Raw genomic sequence first — 15,789 nt, forward strand, 5'->3', positions numbered from 1 at the left:
TAGAGTTCATGCACAGTCTCGACCCACAGCCCCTTCAGTGGAATGGTACCACTGACATTTAGGGGTGGGTTCTTCCCCTTCACTTAACCTGATCTATGCCCATAGACTTGATTCCATGGTGATTCTACGACCTGTCAAATTGACAGTATTAACCATCTCAGAAATCAGAAGGGCAGAGGCTTAGTAATTACTGTGAAAATCCTTACACATTTGCCTGTGGTGAAAGTAACGCTTACTTGTGGGCCACAACCCTTCTCTGCCTTTAGTTTTGGAAGTCATCAAAGTTTGGGAAAACTGGATAAGTAATCGAGTTTCTCTTTCTGCATTACTTTGCAAGCTTTCTCATACGTACTATGCACAACATGATGAGGGTGGCAAAATGTCCTTTCAGATCCAAAATGCTGCTTCCTGACTGTTTTTGCTGTGAACTGGGCATATGGGAGGAACACCACCCTACTACCCTATAAAATAAGTTAGATGATATTCTCTGGAAAAAATTACTTTTTTTTAGAAAATGAATTTTATTTAGGCCTTTCATGGTCTAGTCCAAATTTTGTGATAGCAAATATTTATGCAGTAAGAAAATACAGAAATGGACTCAGAGGTAATAAAAAGTGTTCAGTGGTTCAGAGGAATAAGGTAAACTAATTTCAGTAGTTGTAAATATATTTGGAATCACTTTTCAATTTTCCTGTTAGCATTAGTGAAATGGAAGCCTTAAGTGTTAGATAATGGCTAAAGATACTCAATCTCTCAAGGTTTTATTGTATGTGAATGATAAGGCTTTATACTTTTATTTTGCTAATTATTTTTAAATTTAGCATAGGAAAGATTTGATTTCATTATTTCATACATAAATCTCACATTTTATTTGTATACAGCTCCATTCTTTGGCCATCCTTTCCCGTGTGACTGGTCCTCTTCCTTTCTCTGTTTGTCCCCCTTCTCTTTCATCTCACAAATATCCCATTGCTGACTCTTTGAGGTTTTTCCTCCCCAATAAGTCAGTCAGCTTCCAGTCTCCTTTATACTTTCCTGGTGCACACACACAAGTGTGTGTGTAAGATTATAGCTGTTTGAGTTTATTTGTAGGTCATTTTGTCTTACCCCATTGGTTTAAGTGTCTACCTTTGTCCCACTTCATGCTGTTTTTGTTACTGTGTGTCTATGAGAGTCGGATGTCAGATATTCTGATGCCCCCAGAGTTGTTCTTATTGCTTAGGATTTCTTTGCCTCTTTGGAGTCTCTTGTTTTTCCATGGGAATTTTAGGATTGTTTTTGTAGTTGTGTATAACGACCATCCCTGGAATTTTAATAGAGATATCATTGAAGATAGTTTTTTATAACATAGCCATTTTACAATATTAATTCTGCTAACCCATGTTCGTGAGAATCTTTCTATCTTTAAGCAAGTTTATTCCATATTATGAAAATTTCATTGTAGAGATCCTTCATTCCTTTGTTAAGATGTTTTAGGTATTTTATGTGTTTGGAAGCTATCTTTAATAAGGCCATTTGCCTTTGTAAGTGATTTGACATTTTTCTCTTAAATGTTTTTGGAAATTTTCATTGCACTGTTATAGAGTGGTTCTTCTATGGTCATGTCTATTTTAGGTTCTAAGTACCTTGTGGGAAGTGTCAATTCTTCAGATTTGGAAAGTTTTCTGCTGTAATTTTATTGAATAGATTCTGTCCCTCTACTTTTTATATGAACATTTCTACTCTTATATTTTTAAGTTTGGGCTCTTGTTAGGTTTGGTCTAGATTATTTTTGTTTTTACTTGACTAACTGATACTGTCTGGCTTCATTTTTTTCTTATACTTAATCTTGCATGTTGATGACTCACTGTTTATTATTTGTTTTCTATCTCTGCCTCTCACTTTCCGTGCTGAAGTTTTCTTCTGTGGTTTTAACTTTCTCCTTCACATTGGTGATCTTTTTATTTCTTTTGGTAATATTCATGAGTAGGCTATGAATTTATTTTATCCTTCATCTATTTTAGTTTTCTATGTGGTCATTAATAATTTTCTATTGTTGTTAATTAAATGTGTTCTCTGGCACTTTCATACACACACACACACACACACACACACACACACACACACACACAGTAGTGCAGTTTGATTACTCTTTCCCCCTTCCCTTCCTTTTATCCCTTTCATCCCACACTAGTTTCTTTCCAAGATTCATGTTGTTGAGTTTAACTAGCGTCTGTGTGTGATCATGGGCCTAGAACCATCCAGCTAGGCACACAACTGAAGACAATGACTCCTTCTCCCAGCATCAGTCAGGAACCAAATTTTCAGCAGTGAGGTGAATAGGGTCTTATTCATGCTTGACTGTTCACTGACCAATTCTTATGCAGGAATTAGGGTTACAGTGACTGTTACTGCCCAGAAGATGGCAGCGTTCAGCCCTTCTCACTGTCTTTTGGCTTGTTCCACCCTCTTTTCATCAATGATACCTAAACATCCAAGGGAGTAGTGCCAATTTTTCTGATTAAGGCTGAATACTCAGCTACCACTCACTCTGACACATTGAGCATCCATGATTTTCTCTGCTATTCATTGGAGAGAGAGACTATCTGTTTAAGGGTCGTAGTAGCATTTGACTGTGGGTCTAAATATGAACATTTAGAAGGTAGTTTGATGTTGTACCAGTTTAGGTGAACAATAGCAGTAAGTTCCCACCAAGTACCTTTCACTTCCCATTCATGAGTTTTTGACCAGGTGTATAGTACCATGCATGGATTTCCTTTTGTAGAACAGATGTCAAATCCAGAGTTGTTGGCGATTCCTAGTCATGCCACTGCTGCACAAGTAGGCTCCTCCAGTCTGGGTAGTTCATATTACATTTGTTGGACTCATAGCCAGATATGATCATTGGTGCTCCTTCCCCACCAGCAGCCTGTATAACATCTTGAATATTATAAAAACTGCCAGAAAAGAAGAAGTATTCAATGCTGTTTCTGGTTAATTTCTTTGTATCATTCATCCAAGGTGTGTTGTGTCATCAGAAATAGGATCCTATCTCTAATTCTGGTGGGAAACCAAGGGAAATGCCATCGTGCATTGTTTTGGGTGTACGTAGGACCTCTCTGATCCACAGTTGTCATATGGAGATACGCTATAGTTGGCACTAGAATTTTTTAGTATTAACCCACAGCTCCTAGGAGTAGCATTATCAAGCCATGAAGTTTTATCCTTCAAACTGCTTTTGTTAAAATTGCATTTTTTAAAAACCGAATTACAATGAACATGTGGAATCTGTTTTCTAAGAAGAGAAAGAAATAAGGCATAGAATTGGATGGGAGGAGGGGAAAGGATCTGGGAGAAGTTGGCATTGGCGAAGGGGAAACCTAATTAGAATATACTGGGGAAAATATTTTTACATGAACATCTCTAAAATGTTCATATAAGAATCTAACAAAGTTTCATATACAAAACTCTAATGCAGAAAACTATCAAAATCCTGATCAAAAGTAAAAAGCTATGTAAATGAAAGGATTCGCTACGTTCATGGATAGGAAGGCCTGATGTGTCAAGGTGTTCACTCTTCACAAATCGACTTAACATTTTCAGTGAAACTCCAGAGCAACACTCGAAGTTGTGTTGCAGATTCTGACTGGTGGGTTCTGAGTTTATATTGTTTTGTTTGTAGATGTCCTTTCTCAAGTTGAGGAAGTTCCTGCTGCTTGTTCTTATTTGGGGGTTCCTCTTTCATTGCTGAGTGATATTTCATTGTGTAATGTATCACAACTTGTTTATTTGTTGAACAACGAGCTATTTCCAGTTTGAGGCTGTTTGGATTAAGTTGCTGTGTACATTTATGTAGAAGCCATAGTGTATGGACGGAGCTATCTGATGCTTCCAGTGTGTTCATATAATTCTATACTCAGGCAGCATTGTGTGAGGGATTCTGTTTGTCCACGGTCTCTTCAGCATTTGGAGTAGTCATTCTTCTTAATTTTTGTAAGAGTAGTGAGTATAGAGTGATCATCTTGTTGTGACCTCAGCTTGTATTTTTCTAGTAATGCTAATCAACTCTGTACCTTGGCATTTATCTTTGGTGCTGTTTCTCTCCATCTGCACCTGTAAAGTGTTGCCTTTCCAATTATAGAGTAACTGTTGAGCTTTTATGCATTTTGGCCCTTTTCAGATAATCTCTTTTAGATACATATTTTTGTAAGACCTTTTATTTGGAGGCTTCTCCAAGAGTGTCATACCAAACAGAACTTTATTGATGGTGTTCACCAATATTCTTCAAGTTGCATAACTGAGAGATTATTGCCTAACCAAGATTACTCTTATATTTCCGCGTGAATTTTACAAACATCGTGTCAGTTCTTTCTAAAATTCTAGTGGGATTTTGATTGCTTGAGTGTACAGATCAATTTAGAGAGACATATATCTTACTGTACAGTTTCTGACTCATGACTAGAGTCTATCGCTCTACATAGATCTTTACATTTCTCTTTATACTTGTTGTTAGTTTCACCTGGTGCAGTGCTTTTGATGCTTTTGGCTATATTTATCACCATTTCTTTTTTTGGTGCTACCAATGATAGTAGTATTTAAAATGTTTATCTTTTGGCTTTTCATTGTTAGTTTGTAGAAATTCAGTCAGTTATGTACACTGTTCTTTACTCTTCATAAAGATGTCCATTGCCCTTGTTAAACAGTCTCTGTTTTGCTTGTTTTGGTATGTTTTTTAAAAATCAGATTATCTCTACAGATTGTTTGTGAGAACCTATGAAGTGGAGGAAGAACCATAGCACAGAGTATCCTACACATCCTTCACTGATGGATTTAACATGGTGTTCAGTGCACAATAAGGTCAATATTTGCTTTTGAGACCTTTAAAGGATTTTTTTTCCTCTCTCAATATTTCTGTACACAGATAAAGAATCCACAAGTGGACAAAAGGCCCATTATACTTTTAACTGTTGATTACTCTCAGAAATGGTGGTTTCATACAGGAGAGTGAATCTTGTTACTTTTTTTGTATGAAAAAAAGTCTTCGACTCTATTTTAAAGGTATCCCAATGAGAGTTTTATGCTCATTGCAGTTGCTAAAACAGTAATTACTTCTTGGTCTTCCTTTTGATGTATTAGCAGCATTTGAATATTTAGCACTCATTTTTGGTTCTTACTTTTAAATTGATATACAGAATGTTTGACTCTTCCATCTCCCCTATCAATTCTTCTATCATCTTTGTAGAATTCTCCTCTTCTTTCACATCTTCTTGGACTTTACTGGGCCACCAATACTGGCATTTATGTTTCCTCTTTATTCTTACTAACTTTAAATGATTTTAAGCATTCTCATGTCTTCATAGGCCTAGGTCTTTGTAAATTGATACTAGGAATCTGCATGAAATCTGGCAGCTTATCCAGAACAGCATTCTGTTATAGATCTAGCTGCTTTCCCAATGTGTCCCTCTAGTTATAAAATAGACATCACAAATACAAGAAGTCTAAAAACTGTGCGTTGGAACTGTCTTCTTGTTCTTCAAAGAATTATACCTGCTGGTTCTGTCTGATAGATGTAATCTCCTCTCATTATACATGTGCTGACTAGAAACCATGGAGGAATTTTGCCTTATCAGCTTCCTCTTAACTCTCTTGCTCATGCTATCTACAGTGCTTCTCAGAATGTAGTTTAAGCCCACCTTCTGTATTAACTTTTGTGTGATTGATGTTTGCTTTGTTTCAATTTTGCTTTGTTATAAAATTTAAGTTTGAACTGTGCATATTCATCCTAGAAATTCCCATATCACTCAAGAAATAATCCAGATCTGGTCGCTCTTCCTTTGGTGGCTTCATTGCATTTCTTGGACTCATTATACTCAGTTAACATGAATTGTTCTTTGCATCTCTCACTTTTTAAAGGCTTTGCTACAGTATTATCTTAAAGCTGTCTTCCATCACCCTCTGGTCTCATCTACCCTAAAGTGAACCTTCTTGTCATGCTTCATTTCCCTCCAAAGGTCTAGTTAACATATGTATGTGTGTGATTTTACTTCCTTAATATTACTTCTGAATCAGGATATAGAACTCATTAAAAACTAGGATTTCTCTGCTCCAGAAGTGTTCCCAGTACTTAGAAATGTGCCAGGCCCAAAGTATATGTTTCATACATATTGATGAATGCAAGAATGATTGGTTTTTCTCAATGTTTGTATATGGCACAAGTTTCTCCTAAGAATAGAACTTCAGAGTTCATCTTTTCTAGTAATGAGGAAAGGACATTCTTTCCCATTGGAAGAATATTTGAGTTTGCAGTATATAAAGAGTGATTTAGTTCACTTTATTATTCCAATATTCTGTTTAAGTAATTGGGGGAATCTCTGTGAGAAGCCTTTTTTTATTAGAAGTTTGACATTGATATGATATTTATCATTTTAAAATAATTTGGATTATTCATTCAGAATGTGTTTCTTGGAGCCTACTGGAGTTGATGAGATACACAAACCTCTTTCAGTAAACCTCTTAAAATTACTCTAAATTCTTGACATTCTCGGTAAACTTTTTTCTTTAATGATCCTTAGAGTTATTTAATTTGAACATAAACTTTTTTTTAATATTTATTTATTATGTATACAATATTCTTTCTGTGTGTATGCCTGAAGGCCAGAAGAGGGCACCAGACCTCATTACAGATGGTTGTGAGCCACCATGTGGTTGCTGGGAATTGAACTCAGGACTTTGGAAGAGCAGGCAATGCTCTTAACCGCTGAGCCATCTCTCCAGCCTCCCATAAACTTTTTATTTAAAGAATATTTTCATATACTTACCTTATAAATGTTAACATTTGAAAGAAAGTGGGACTTAAAATATGTAAGTTGGTTATAGATGAGAGGTAAAAATTGAGATGTGATATCAGATAATATTAAAGGATATATGACCAAATTTGTGAGAAGTTCTGTACTTCTGCAGGCTGGTGAGGAACCACTACTTCTTTCTTCATATTTCCCTGGCCCTGCAATATAATCCTCAGTGCATATGCACAGATGCTTGCTTTTGAAGAACTAATCCCGTCTAGTTATGGTATGTGGTATTTCAATTTCTCTTCAGCTGCAAGTTTCCAGATGCCTTGTATCTGGGGACATGAATACTGACTGACTTTGCAAACATACAAAAATATACAAAAGTTACTTTTTTGTGGTTGTAGTGCTTTCATGGGTCAACAGATACCCTCCTGTCTGAAATAATAGTACATTCAACTTAATTAATTAGCTAATGGTACACAGCTTAGCTTGTAAATCACGAAGAGATATAGAGCAGAAATAGTGTATTTTAGCATGGTTTTCCTGCCAGAAGCACCTATGACCAAGCCAGCGTTCTTTTTTCTATCTATCTATCTATCTATCTATCTATCTATCTATCTATCTATGATTTCTGCCTCCTCCCCACCACCGCCTCACATTTCCCCCCCTCCCCCGATCAAGTCCCCCTCCCTCATCAGCCCAAAGAGCAATCAGGGTTCCCTGCCCTGTGGGAAGTCCAAGGACCACCCACCTCCATCCAGGTCTAGTAAGGTGAGCATCCAAACTGCCTAGGCTCCCACAAAGCCAGTACTACTGCAGTAGGATCAAAAACCCATTGCCATTGTTCTTGAGTTCTCAGTAGTCCTCATTGTCTGCTATGTTCAGCGAGTCCGGTTTTATCCCAGGCTTTTTCAGACCCAGGCCAGCTGGCCTTGGTGAGTTCCCGATAGAACATCCCCATTGTCTCAGTGTGTGGGTGCACCCCTTGCGGTCCTGAGTTCCTTGCTTGTGCTCTCTCATTATCTGCTCCTACGTTCTTGGTAGGAAAATTGTTTTTGCTGTTCCTTAGACTCAGATTCTAAACTTATAAATAATGATAAATTTTAAGAATTAAGGTATTTCTTAATAAACCTTTGTGTGTTTCAAGGACTTCTCTGTTCTTTAGTTAAATCTAGCTTCATGTGAGAAAACAGGGACAGAGAGTGGGTTTACTATGTGGCAATGGGTGCTTCTTTCCTGGGGAAAGAGGAGTTTGGCTTAAGAACTAGAACAGAAAATCTGTTCCTCCACAGTTTCTAGGTTCCAAATGAGAAAATCTTATTCAGAAGTTTATAACCTGTGGGTTTAATCCAGTAATGGAAATGTGTAAAAGTAGTCTTACTTAGAAGGAAGCAAAAACCCTATTCCCAAACAAAAGTACTATAATTTTTAACCTCACAGAGCCTTAAGGAAAGCCAGAGGGTACTATTTGATGGGTAGTGCAGAGCCTGCTCAGAGGTTTAAGACTTTAAGCAAAGAAACACCAAAATTAATCTTTATATGTGTACTGCTATCCATTTCATCAAGATAGTCAGATGATTTTTTTCTCCTGCATTTAGTCTGTCCTGTGACTCCTTATGGGGTAGCGAGCCACTAATAGAACAGACTCCAGTAGAAGTTTAACATTACATGTACTTGGAGATTACTTTTTCTGACCATGTGTATCAGTATATGAGACTTTTTCTTGATCTCTTTTTTTAATCTTTGTTGTCAAACAGAGAGTTTTTGTTTTAAGTACTATTGTGTAAATGGAGACTTTTCTCCATCTCACCCAGACCCACTGGACTGATTTCTCCCACCGCTGGTCCCCATAGCCACTTATAAGATAACCACTCAAAGACTTAAGCTTAATTTTAATTGTTTGGCCAATATCTTAGGCATATTACTGACTAGCTCTCACTTGTAAATTAACCTGTTTCTACTAGTCTGCATCACTACATTGCTGTGTTTTACCTGTGATGCCCTGGCATGTTACTCCTTTGGCAACTACATGTTGTCTTCCTGATTTTGCCTTCTTTTTCTCCATATATTTTTGTTGATTTTCCACCTGGCTCTATTCTACCTGGTTACTGGCTAAGGCAGCTTTATTCATCAACCAGTGAGAAAGACATATTCACAGCATACAGAAGGACATCCTATATCATCTTCCCTCTTTTATCTAATTTATAAGAAAGTTTTAACTTTAACATATTGCATTTAATAAAACAGTTATTAAGCAAGAATTACAGGTAGAATACCTAGTTTATATTTGACAAAATTAAAGGAAATACTCTATCTTATTATTAATCTAAAGTTTCATATCTATCTAATTTATCTTTTATCATAACTAGGAAACCTATAATTATAACTATCTTGTCTTCAGCTCTTCAAAGACAACAGAAGGATATAATACTACCTAAGTAAACTGGACATGCATTATAAGCAACTTTTAAACCTCTAGAAATGACAGAGCTATCTTGCTGTCTGGACAGTCACCCAAAGTTTTTCTGTAATGTTGGGGCATCCATTTTCAGCCTGTAGGCCTAGAGTGTCTGGCAGACTTTGCAATGAGGTGATATAGGATTCCCCTCTGTATGCTGTGATTACCGTTGATTAATTAAGAAACTGCTTTGGGCCTGTAGCAGGGCAGAACAAAGCTAGGTGGGGAAAACTAAACTGAATGCTGGGAGAAAGAAGGTGGAGTCAGGGGAGCCATGTAACCCCACCAGAGACAAACGCCTACTGAAATTTTGCCGGTAGGCCATGAACTCATGATGATGTACAGATTAATGCAGATAGGTTAATTTAAGATATAAGAATTAGCCAGAAATAAGCTTAAGTGATGTGCCACATAGTGATTTAAATAATATAGTTTCTCTGTGATTATTCTGGGTCTTAAGTGGCTGGGAATGAACAAGAGGCCTCCTACAACAGTGAGGCAGGAAATTTGTAACTGTCTTGCCTATGTTGACAGTTTGTCAGTTATTTTCCTCTGTCCTATAGAATGTCTGGAAGAATCTCCTATGAAGCAGGAATCCTGAAGGACTGTCCCATCTTCAAGTTCAGCAGTCACTTTCCCCTGGGTCCTGCATGTCCAGTTTATATAGCATATAGTCAAGCAGTCCAGGCAAGAGCAATCTCTTGCCCAAATGACTAGCCTTGCCACACAGAAGGCAATCTCTAACAAATTTCTTCAATGCTCATCATCCTCTTTGAAGTAATAGGGACTGTCAGGAGCAAGTGTCTCACACTGAAAAAATTTAAAATTATTAAAATATCTTAAATGCCATATTCTGTAGGTCTTTGAAGGTTTTAAAGGCTACCTTTCCATTTCAAATATATCTCTGCAAGTCTAGAAAACCTAACTAACATGTCTATAAGGTTGACTATTATAGATGACTAGTATATTTTTAAATGGACTGCATAAGCATAATACTTTAAACAAGAGTAGGAATATACATGTAGTATAATAAAATTGACCTTAAATTTGTGTCAATATACAAAAATCTTATAAACAAGAATAGAAACATATATACAGTATACCAAAATTACTTTAAATTGTATCATTGTGCCAAAGGTCCATGTCACTGTAAAATATCTGAGATTAATGGTTTTCTTTTTATCTTATTTTTATATTTCCCTAAATATAACAAACACCCCTAACCTGCCAAATAACCAAAGGCCCTCCATACCCACCCACCCCCAACTCTGGGAATATAGACGTTATTTTCTTCAAACTTCTTCCTACTGTCTGTGGATAAAGTATCTTTAGGGTTCACAGAGGTGTTTCAGGGGCTCTTTTTCAATCAAACCATACTAGCCTGGAAGGAATTCACAGGTTTTCATCTTCAGTGGAAACAAAATATCCTTAGACTTAAATTTTGAGGTCAAGATACCTTTAAAATATATATGTTTGTTTAACTCAGTAGCCCTCCCATAACCAAAGCAGTTAACTTATTAACAGTCAAAAAATTCTAAGAATATACAATAATATATATTAATTCTGACTCCGTATATTTTCCATCTTTATCTGGCTTAATACATATAAAATTCTATTCCTTTTTAAGGATTTTAAAACCATGTAGACCGCCCTGGTGGGTCAGTTAGTCTAGGGATTGTAACCTGCCTGGCAGGTCAGTTATTCCAGGATCCTGGAGAGGCACTATCTGAAAAGACATGGGCGGGAGAGAGGAAGAAGGCCAAGCAAGGTGTGTCAAAGCCTTCGTTTATTAGTGTCATGGTTGCAGCTTATATAGCCCCTGGATGAGGAATTTGGTTTGGAATGGGGGGCAGGGGCATGGGCAGGAAGGAATCTTGCAGCGATGGTTCGAGCAGGTCACGAGGTCGTCGGCCAGGAGGTTATCATTGGTCAGGTCACGATTCCTTGGTCAGGAAGTCACGAGTTGACACACCTAGTTCTCAAGATAGTTGGGTGTGGGGTAGGCTCTGCCAACAAAACAGTTCTTAATACCGTTGGGGTGTGGGGCTCTCTGCAAACTCCTCAGGACAATGGTCCCTGCAATATTTTTTGGGGGAAATGGCTCCTGGCAAAACCATTAATCTTTGACTGTACTCTTTCTTTTCTCTTTCCCAAGCCTCTGTACATTTATCAAATACAGTATGACCAATTTAGAGTTCTTTTATATCTGAATATCTTCTTACTGTGTGTCTATAATGCTTTTTTTTAAAATCAGGGGAGTTTTTAGAACCTTAAGCATGTGTGCCTAGGATCAAGGTGGTGGCCTTGTATGCTTCTTCTGCTTGCCATAATCCCCCTCCCCCCCCCCCCCGTCTGTATAAGTAAAAGCTAAATTCGCTGTGCAGGGTTCTACACAGCTTGGAGACACTTGTGTATGCACCATACTGTGCTCAAGCCCCAATGATGATGGTGACTGTTTTGCAAACTTTATTATTGAGAGGTCTTGTTTTCTTAGAAGTTAGCTTTTTCTTTGACAAAAGACAGGCAATAAGTGTTCATTGTTACTAAATTTCCTTTTTTTGGTATCAAATGAGAAAATTGTGTCAGCTTTCATTATTATTTGTCAAAAAGTATCTTTATATTCTTGAAAAATTCAACTGGGTATTATATATTTTATGTGTAAAATATAGAGCTTAATGTATCATGATATGTGCATTTATTGTAAAAAAAAACCTTTGTTGAAAAATTTTAGTTCTGATTATGATTTTATCTTCCCCAGCTCCTCCTAGCTCCTCCCCACCTACCCACCCACCCACTCAAATCCTTACCCTTTTTTTCCCTCATTAAGATACAAACAATCATCTTAAAACAAATAATAATAAAATGAAATTAGGTTAAAAACATACCAGAATGGGACAAAGTAAACAAACTCCAAAGAAAAAAAGCCAAACAAAAAGCTCAAGAAACACAGTAGACACTGAGACACATGTACAAATACAGGTATTCCATAAAAATACAAAACTGAAAACCGTAATATGTATGGAAAGGACCTGTAAAGAAAAGTTAAAAAACAAAAACAATTGAAAAAATAAGTGGCAAAACATTATGAGACAAAGAACCTTCAAAGGTGCCATTGAGTTAGTTCTGTGTTGGCCATGTGCTATGGGGCATGGGGATTGGCCTTAAGAGTGTTTGTTTCCTCAGTGAGAGACTCTAATGAAGAAAACTATGTATTTTTTTCATTTGTGAGTGGTTATCAATTGGAATTAGCTTCTGGATTAGGAATGAGTGTTTATATTCACTTCTCAGTGTTGGGACCCCATCAGACCCAAGCTTATAAAGGCCCTTTGCATGCTCCCACTGTCTCTATGAGTTCATATGTACATACATATTTAGAGGGCTTGATACCTTGGAGTCCTTCATGTTCCTCTGGCTCTCAGAATCTTTCCATCTTCTCTTTCTTAGGGTTTCTTGAGTCCTGGGGTGGGGGGGAGGAATTGACTGAGATCCATTTAGGATTAATTCAAGGTGTCTTACTCTGTATTCTCTATTGTCCAGGTGTGACTCTCTGTATGTGTTCCATTTCCTGCAGGAGGAGGTTTTTCTGATGATGGCTCTCTTTCTGATGACTGAGCAAAACCCTGATCTATGAGTATAGTAGAACATTTTGTTCTACCATTTTATTGCTATGTTCCTTGGAAAAGCAGTGGTATTTGATATTCCCCTAGTCCCTGGCTTGGCTACCCAAAGGATGGGAAAGAAAGGGTTCCATTTCTTGGAGTGGGCCTTAAGTCCAATCAGATATTATTGGTTGGTTAGCTCCGCTATTACATTTGAGAATCTTGCAGATGGAACATCATTGTAGATCGAAGGATTTGTAGTTGGGTTGGTGTTTACCTTTTTGCCTTTGTGCACACAGGGTCCCTTCTGGTGCCGTGAACATTAGTCCATAGGAGTGAAGGCTCTAAAGTAAGGGCCAGCTCTCCTTTTCTCTTGAAGAGTTGTGGAGCCTTACTGTCAGTTTGTGGATAGCAACCAGTAGCCCTAAGAGTGGCTTGGGTTGTTTGGCCAACAACTGATTAGATGTAACCCCATTCCCAGAACAGGAGGCTTCGTTTGGTAATGAGAGAGATGTCCAGTTGGTTCTGTCTCCCTGTTAGCAATTCCATTTAGATGACCTTCAATTATGTATATATTTTAGGATTCTACTATATTAGACTTCCATATGACTTCTCAAATGGCCTTTAGTTTTGGCTGTCCCTCCCTTACCCACTTGTTCCCTTCCTTTCCCATCTGATAGTCCTGTTCCTGTCTTCCAGTCAAGTCAATATTCATGATACTTTTTCATGAGTTTGCGTAATTTCTGGCTTAGTGCCTAACTTTACCCTACTTCATACTAAAATACCTTAGAATACTGTACATCTTGAGCTAGTTATTTTCGACATTTCGAGTCAATAATGAGTGATGATGAATTGAGGGGTTCATGATAACGAGCAATGGTTTAAAGAACACCAAAACATTTTCTTTCGTGGTTGCTAAAGATAGTGTTATAAATGATCGGTTTCCTCCTATAAATAATAAATATTAGTCCTTTCCTATAGTAATCTGTTAGAAGGTCCTTTTTCCATTTTATTGACTTTTTTGCAATATTCCCCCCCCCCCCCGAAAAGAGAGAATATTGTTTAAGACCATTGTCTAGTCCTGATTGAAGAAAGCTGTGGGCTATGAGTCATCAGGCGAAAGGCCAGCTTTTCTATGTAGCGGGCCTTGTCAAAACAAAACAGAAAGAAAATAGTGTTTGAATAAAATTTAATGCATTTAAAAATTATTTTCATTCCTTCTGCACTTGTATATTCATTTAAAATGTTAGAAATGACATTATTTTAAAGATGTTTTTGCAATTTATGTTTTGAGGACTTACTTTGGCTTCATAGTTTTTGTTATTTCCTTGTCAGGTGACGTGTGGTGAGCTCTCTGAGGGCAGTTTGTTTATGTTTTAAAGCATTTACTGAGCAGTGTCTTCAATACAGTGATCAGTATTGGTCTCCTTCAGGACAGTCGTGATTCTCTGGCATTTAGGAGAAGTTTGGTGTCATTTCATTTTAAACTTGCTTGTGAAATGTTTTTCACTCTGCTGAAAAAAAGACAATTTTGTATTCATAATAAATATTTCTTCAGTGTTTTCTTGAAGTTGGTCTATCTCACAAGATTGTTTTTTTATAGAGAATTTTAGCATTCCATAGGAATTTATTGTTATATTAAAAAATACCTAAAAATTGTTAACTATGAAATAGCATCCACTCTTCTTTGGTTCAGTGGGGAGGGGCATCTAGACATAGTTCAGCTGCACCCTTGTTTAGACTCTCACAAAGTTGCAGTCAAGGTGGCAGCTATGTCTGAAATCTCATGTGAAGTCTTGATGTGGGAGAATCTGCCTCCAGTGTAGTTCCCTTTCTGCTGAGCTCACTGTTGAATGGCTTGATGGTCATTTGTATCTGACTTCCAGCTGGCCCGGATCCCAGCTCTTTTCAGGATCTTATTGTTCAGGTGTGTGTGTGTGTGTGTGAGTGCGTGGGATGGGTGGGTGGATATGTGTATGTGTGTAAAGAAAGAGGGAGAGTGACTGTATGTAAGCATACGTTTTCCATTATCAAAACTGTATTACATATGTTTTTGTTTTCTTCATAGGTGCCTTAGCTGGATCAATTATCGTGGAGCCACATGTCACAGCAGTGTGGGGAAAGAATGTTTCGTTGAAATGTTTAATTGAAGTGAATGAAACTATAACACAGATTTCATGGGAGAAGATACATGGCAAAAGTACACAGACTGTTGCAGTTCATCATCCTCAGTATGGATTCTCTGTTCAAGGAGATTATCAGGGAAGAGTCTTGTTTAAAAACTACTCACTTAATGATGCAACAATTACTCTGCATAACATAGGCTTCTCAGACTCTGGAAAATACATATGCAAAGCTGTTACGTTCCCACTTGGAAATGCCCAGTCCTCTACAACTGTGACTGTGTTAGGTAGGTGTGCTTGAGTTGAGTTTGAGACTATGATATCCTATTGAGAATGTTTTCAATCATATAAAATAAAGATTTCTATAAATATGATTTAAATTAAAAACATTCAGATATACATTCTCAAATTCTGTCTTAATGTTGTTTCTAGGCTCTCTTAATGTAAGCAAAGCCTGTGTGTACCTGCCTGTAATGCCACACAGTTTTGGCTCTTTTCATAATAGGTGGAACTGTAATAACAGATGTGATTTTCAGCTGGCAGTGGTGACTCACACCAGTAATTCCAGCTCTTGAGAGGCTCAGGCAGGTTATTGCCATATACTCCAGGTTAACTGGGGCTACAGAATGAAATCCTGTTCTTAAAAACTGAACTGCTATAACATTTTTATTACTTCAATATCAAACGAAACAAGACACGAAGCAGAAAAAAGAAAGATAAGCTTGAGACTGATAATAATAATCTGTGCTACATCTAACTTAGAAGAAATTATTTTCCAAGATTTATGTCCAACCTTTACATACCAGTTAAAAGGAAAAAAAAAAACCACCTCACCTCAA

General features: G+C 37.3%; 1 protein-coding gene across 2 annotated transcripts in view; it reads left to right on the forward strand.

Moving 5' to 3' along the window:
• The window catches only part of Nectin3 (nectin cell adhesion molecule 3), a 111,112-nt gene that overhangs the window by 18,124 nt on the left and 77,199 nt on the right, over positions 1-15,789 (forward strand). For both annotated transcript variants that reach the window (XM_041673438.1, XM_041673437.1), the window contains exon 2: positions 14,896-15,237. In XM_041673438.1, coding sequence (XP_041529372.1) covers positions 14,896-15,237 — 342 coding nt within the window. The remainder of the gene's footprint in view (positions 1-14,895; positions 15,238-15,789) is intronic.

This window comes from Microtus oregoni, unplaced genomic scaffold, assembly GCF_018167655.1.
Source record: "Microtus oregoni isolate MIOR12 unplaced genomic scaffold, Mior012 000023F_ref0000262, whole genome shotgun sequence".
Lineage (NCBI taxonomy): Eukaryota > Metazoa > Chordata > Mammalia > Rodentia > Cricetidae > Microtus > Microtus oregoni.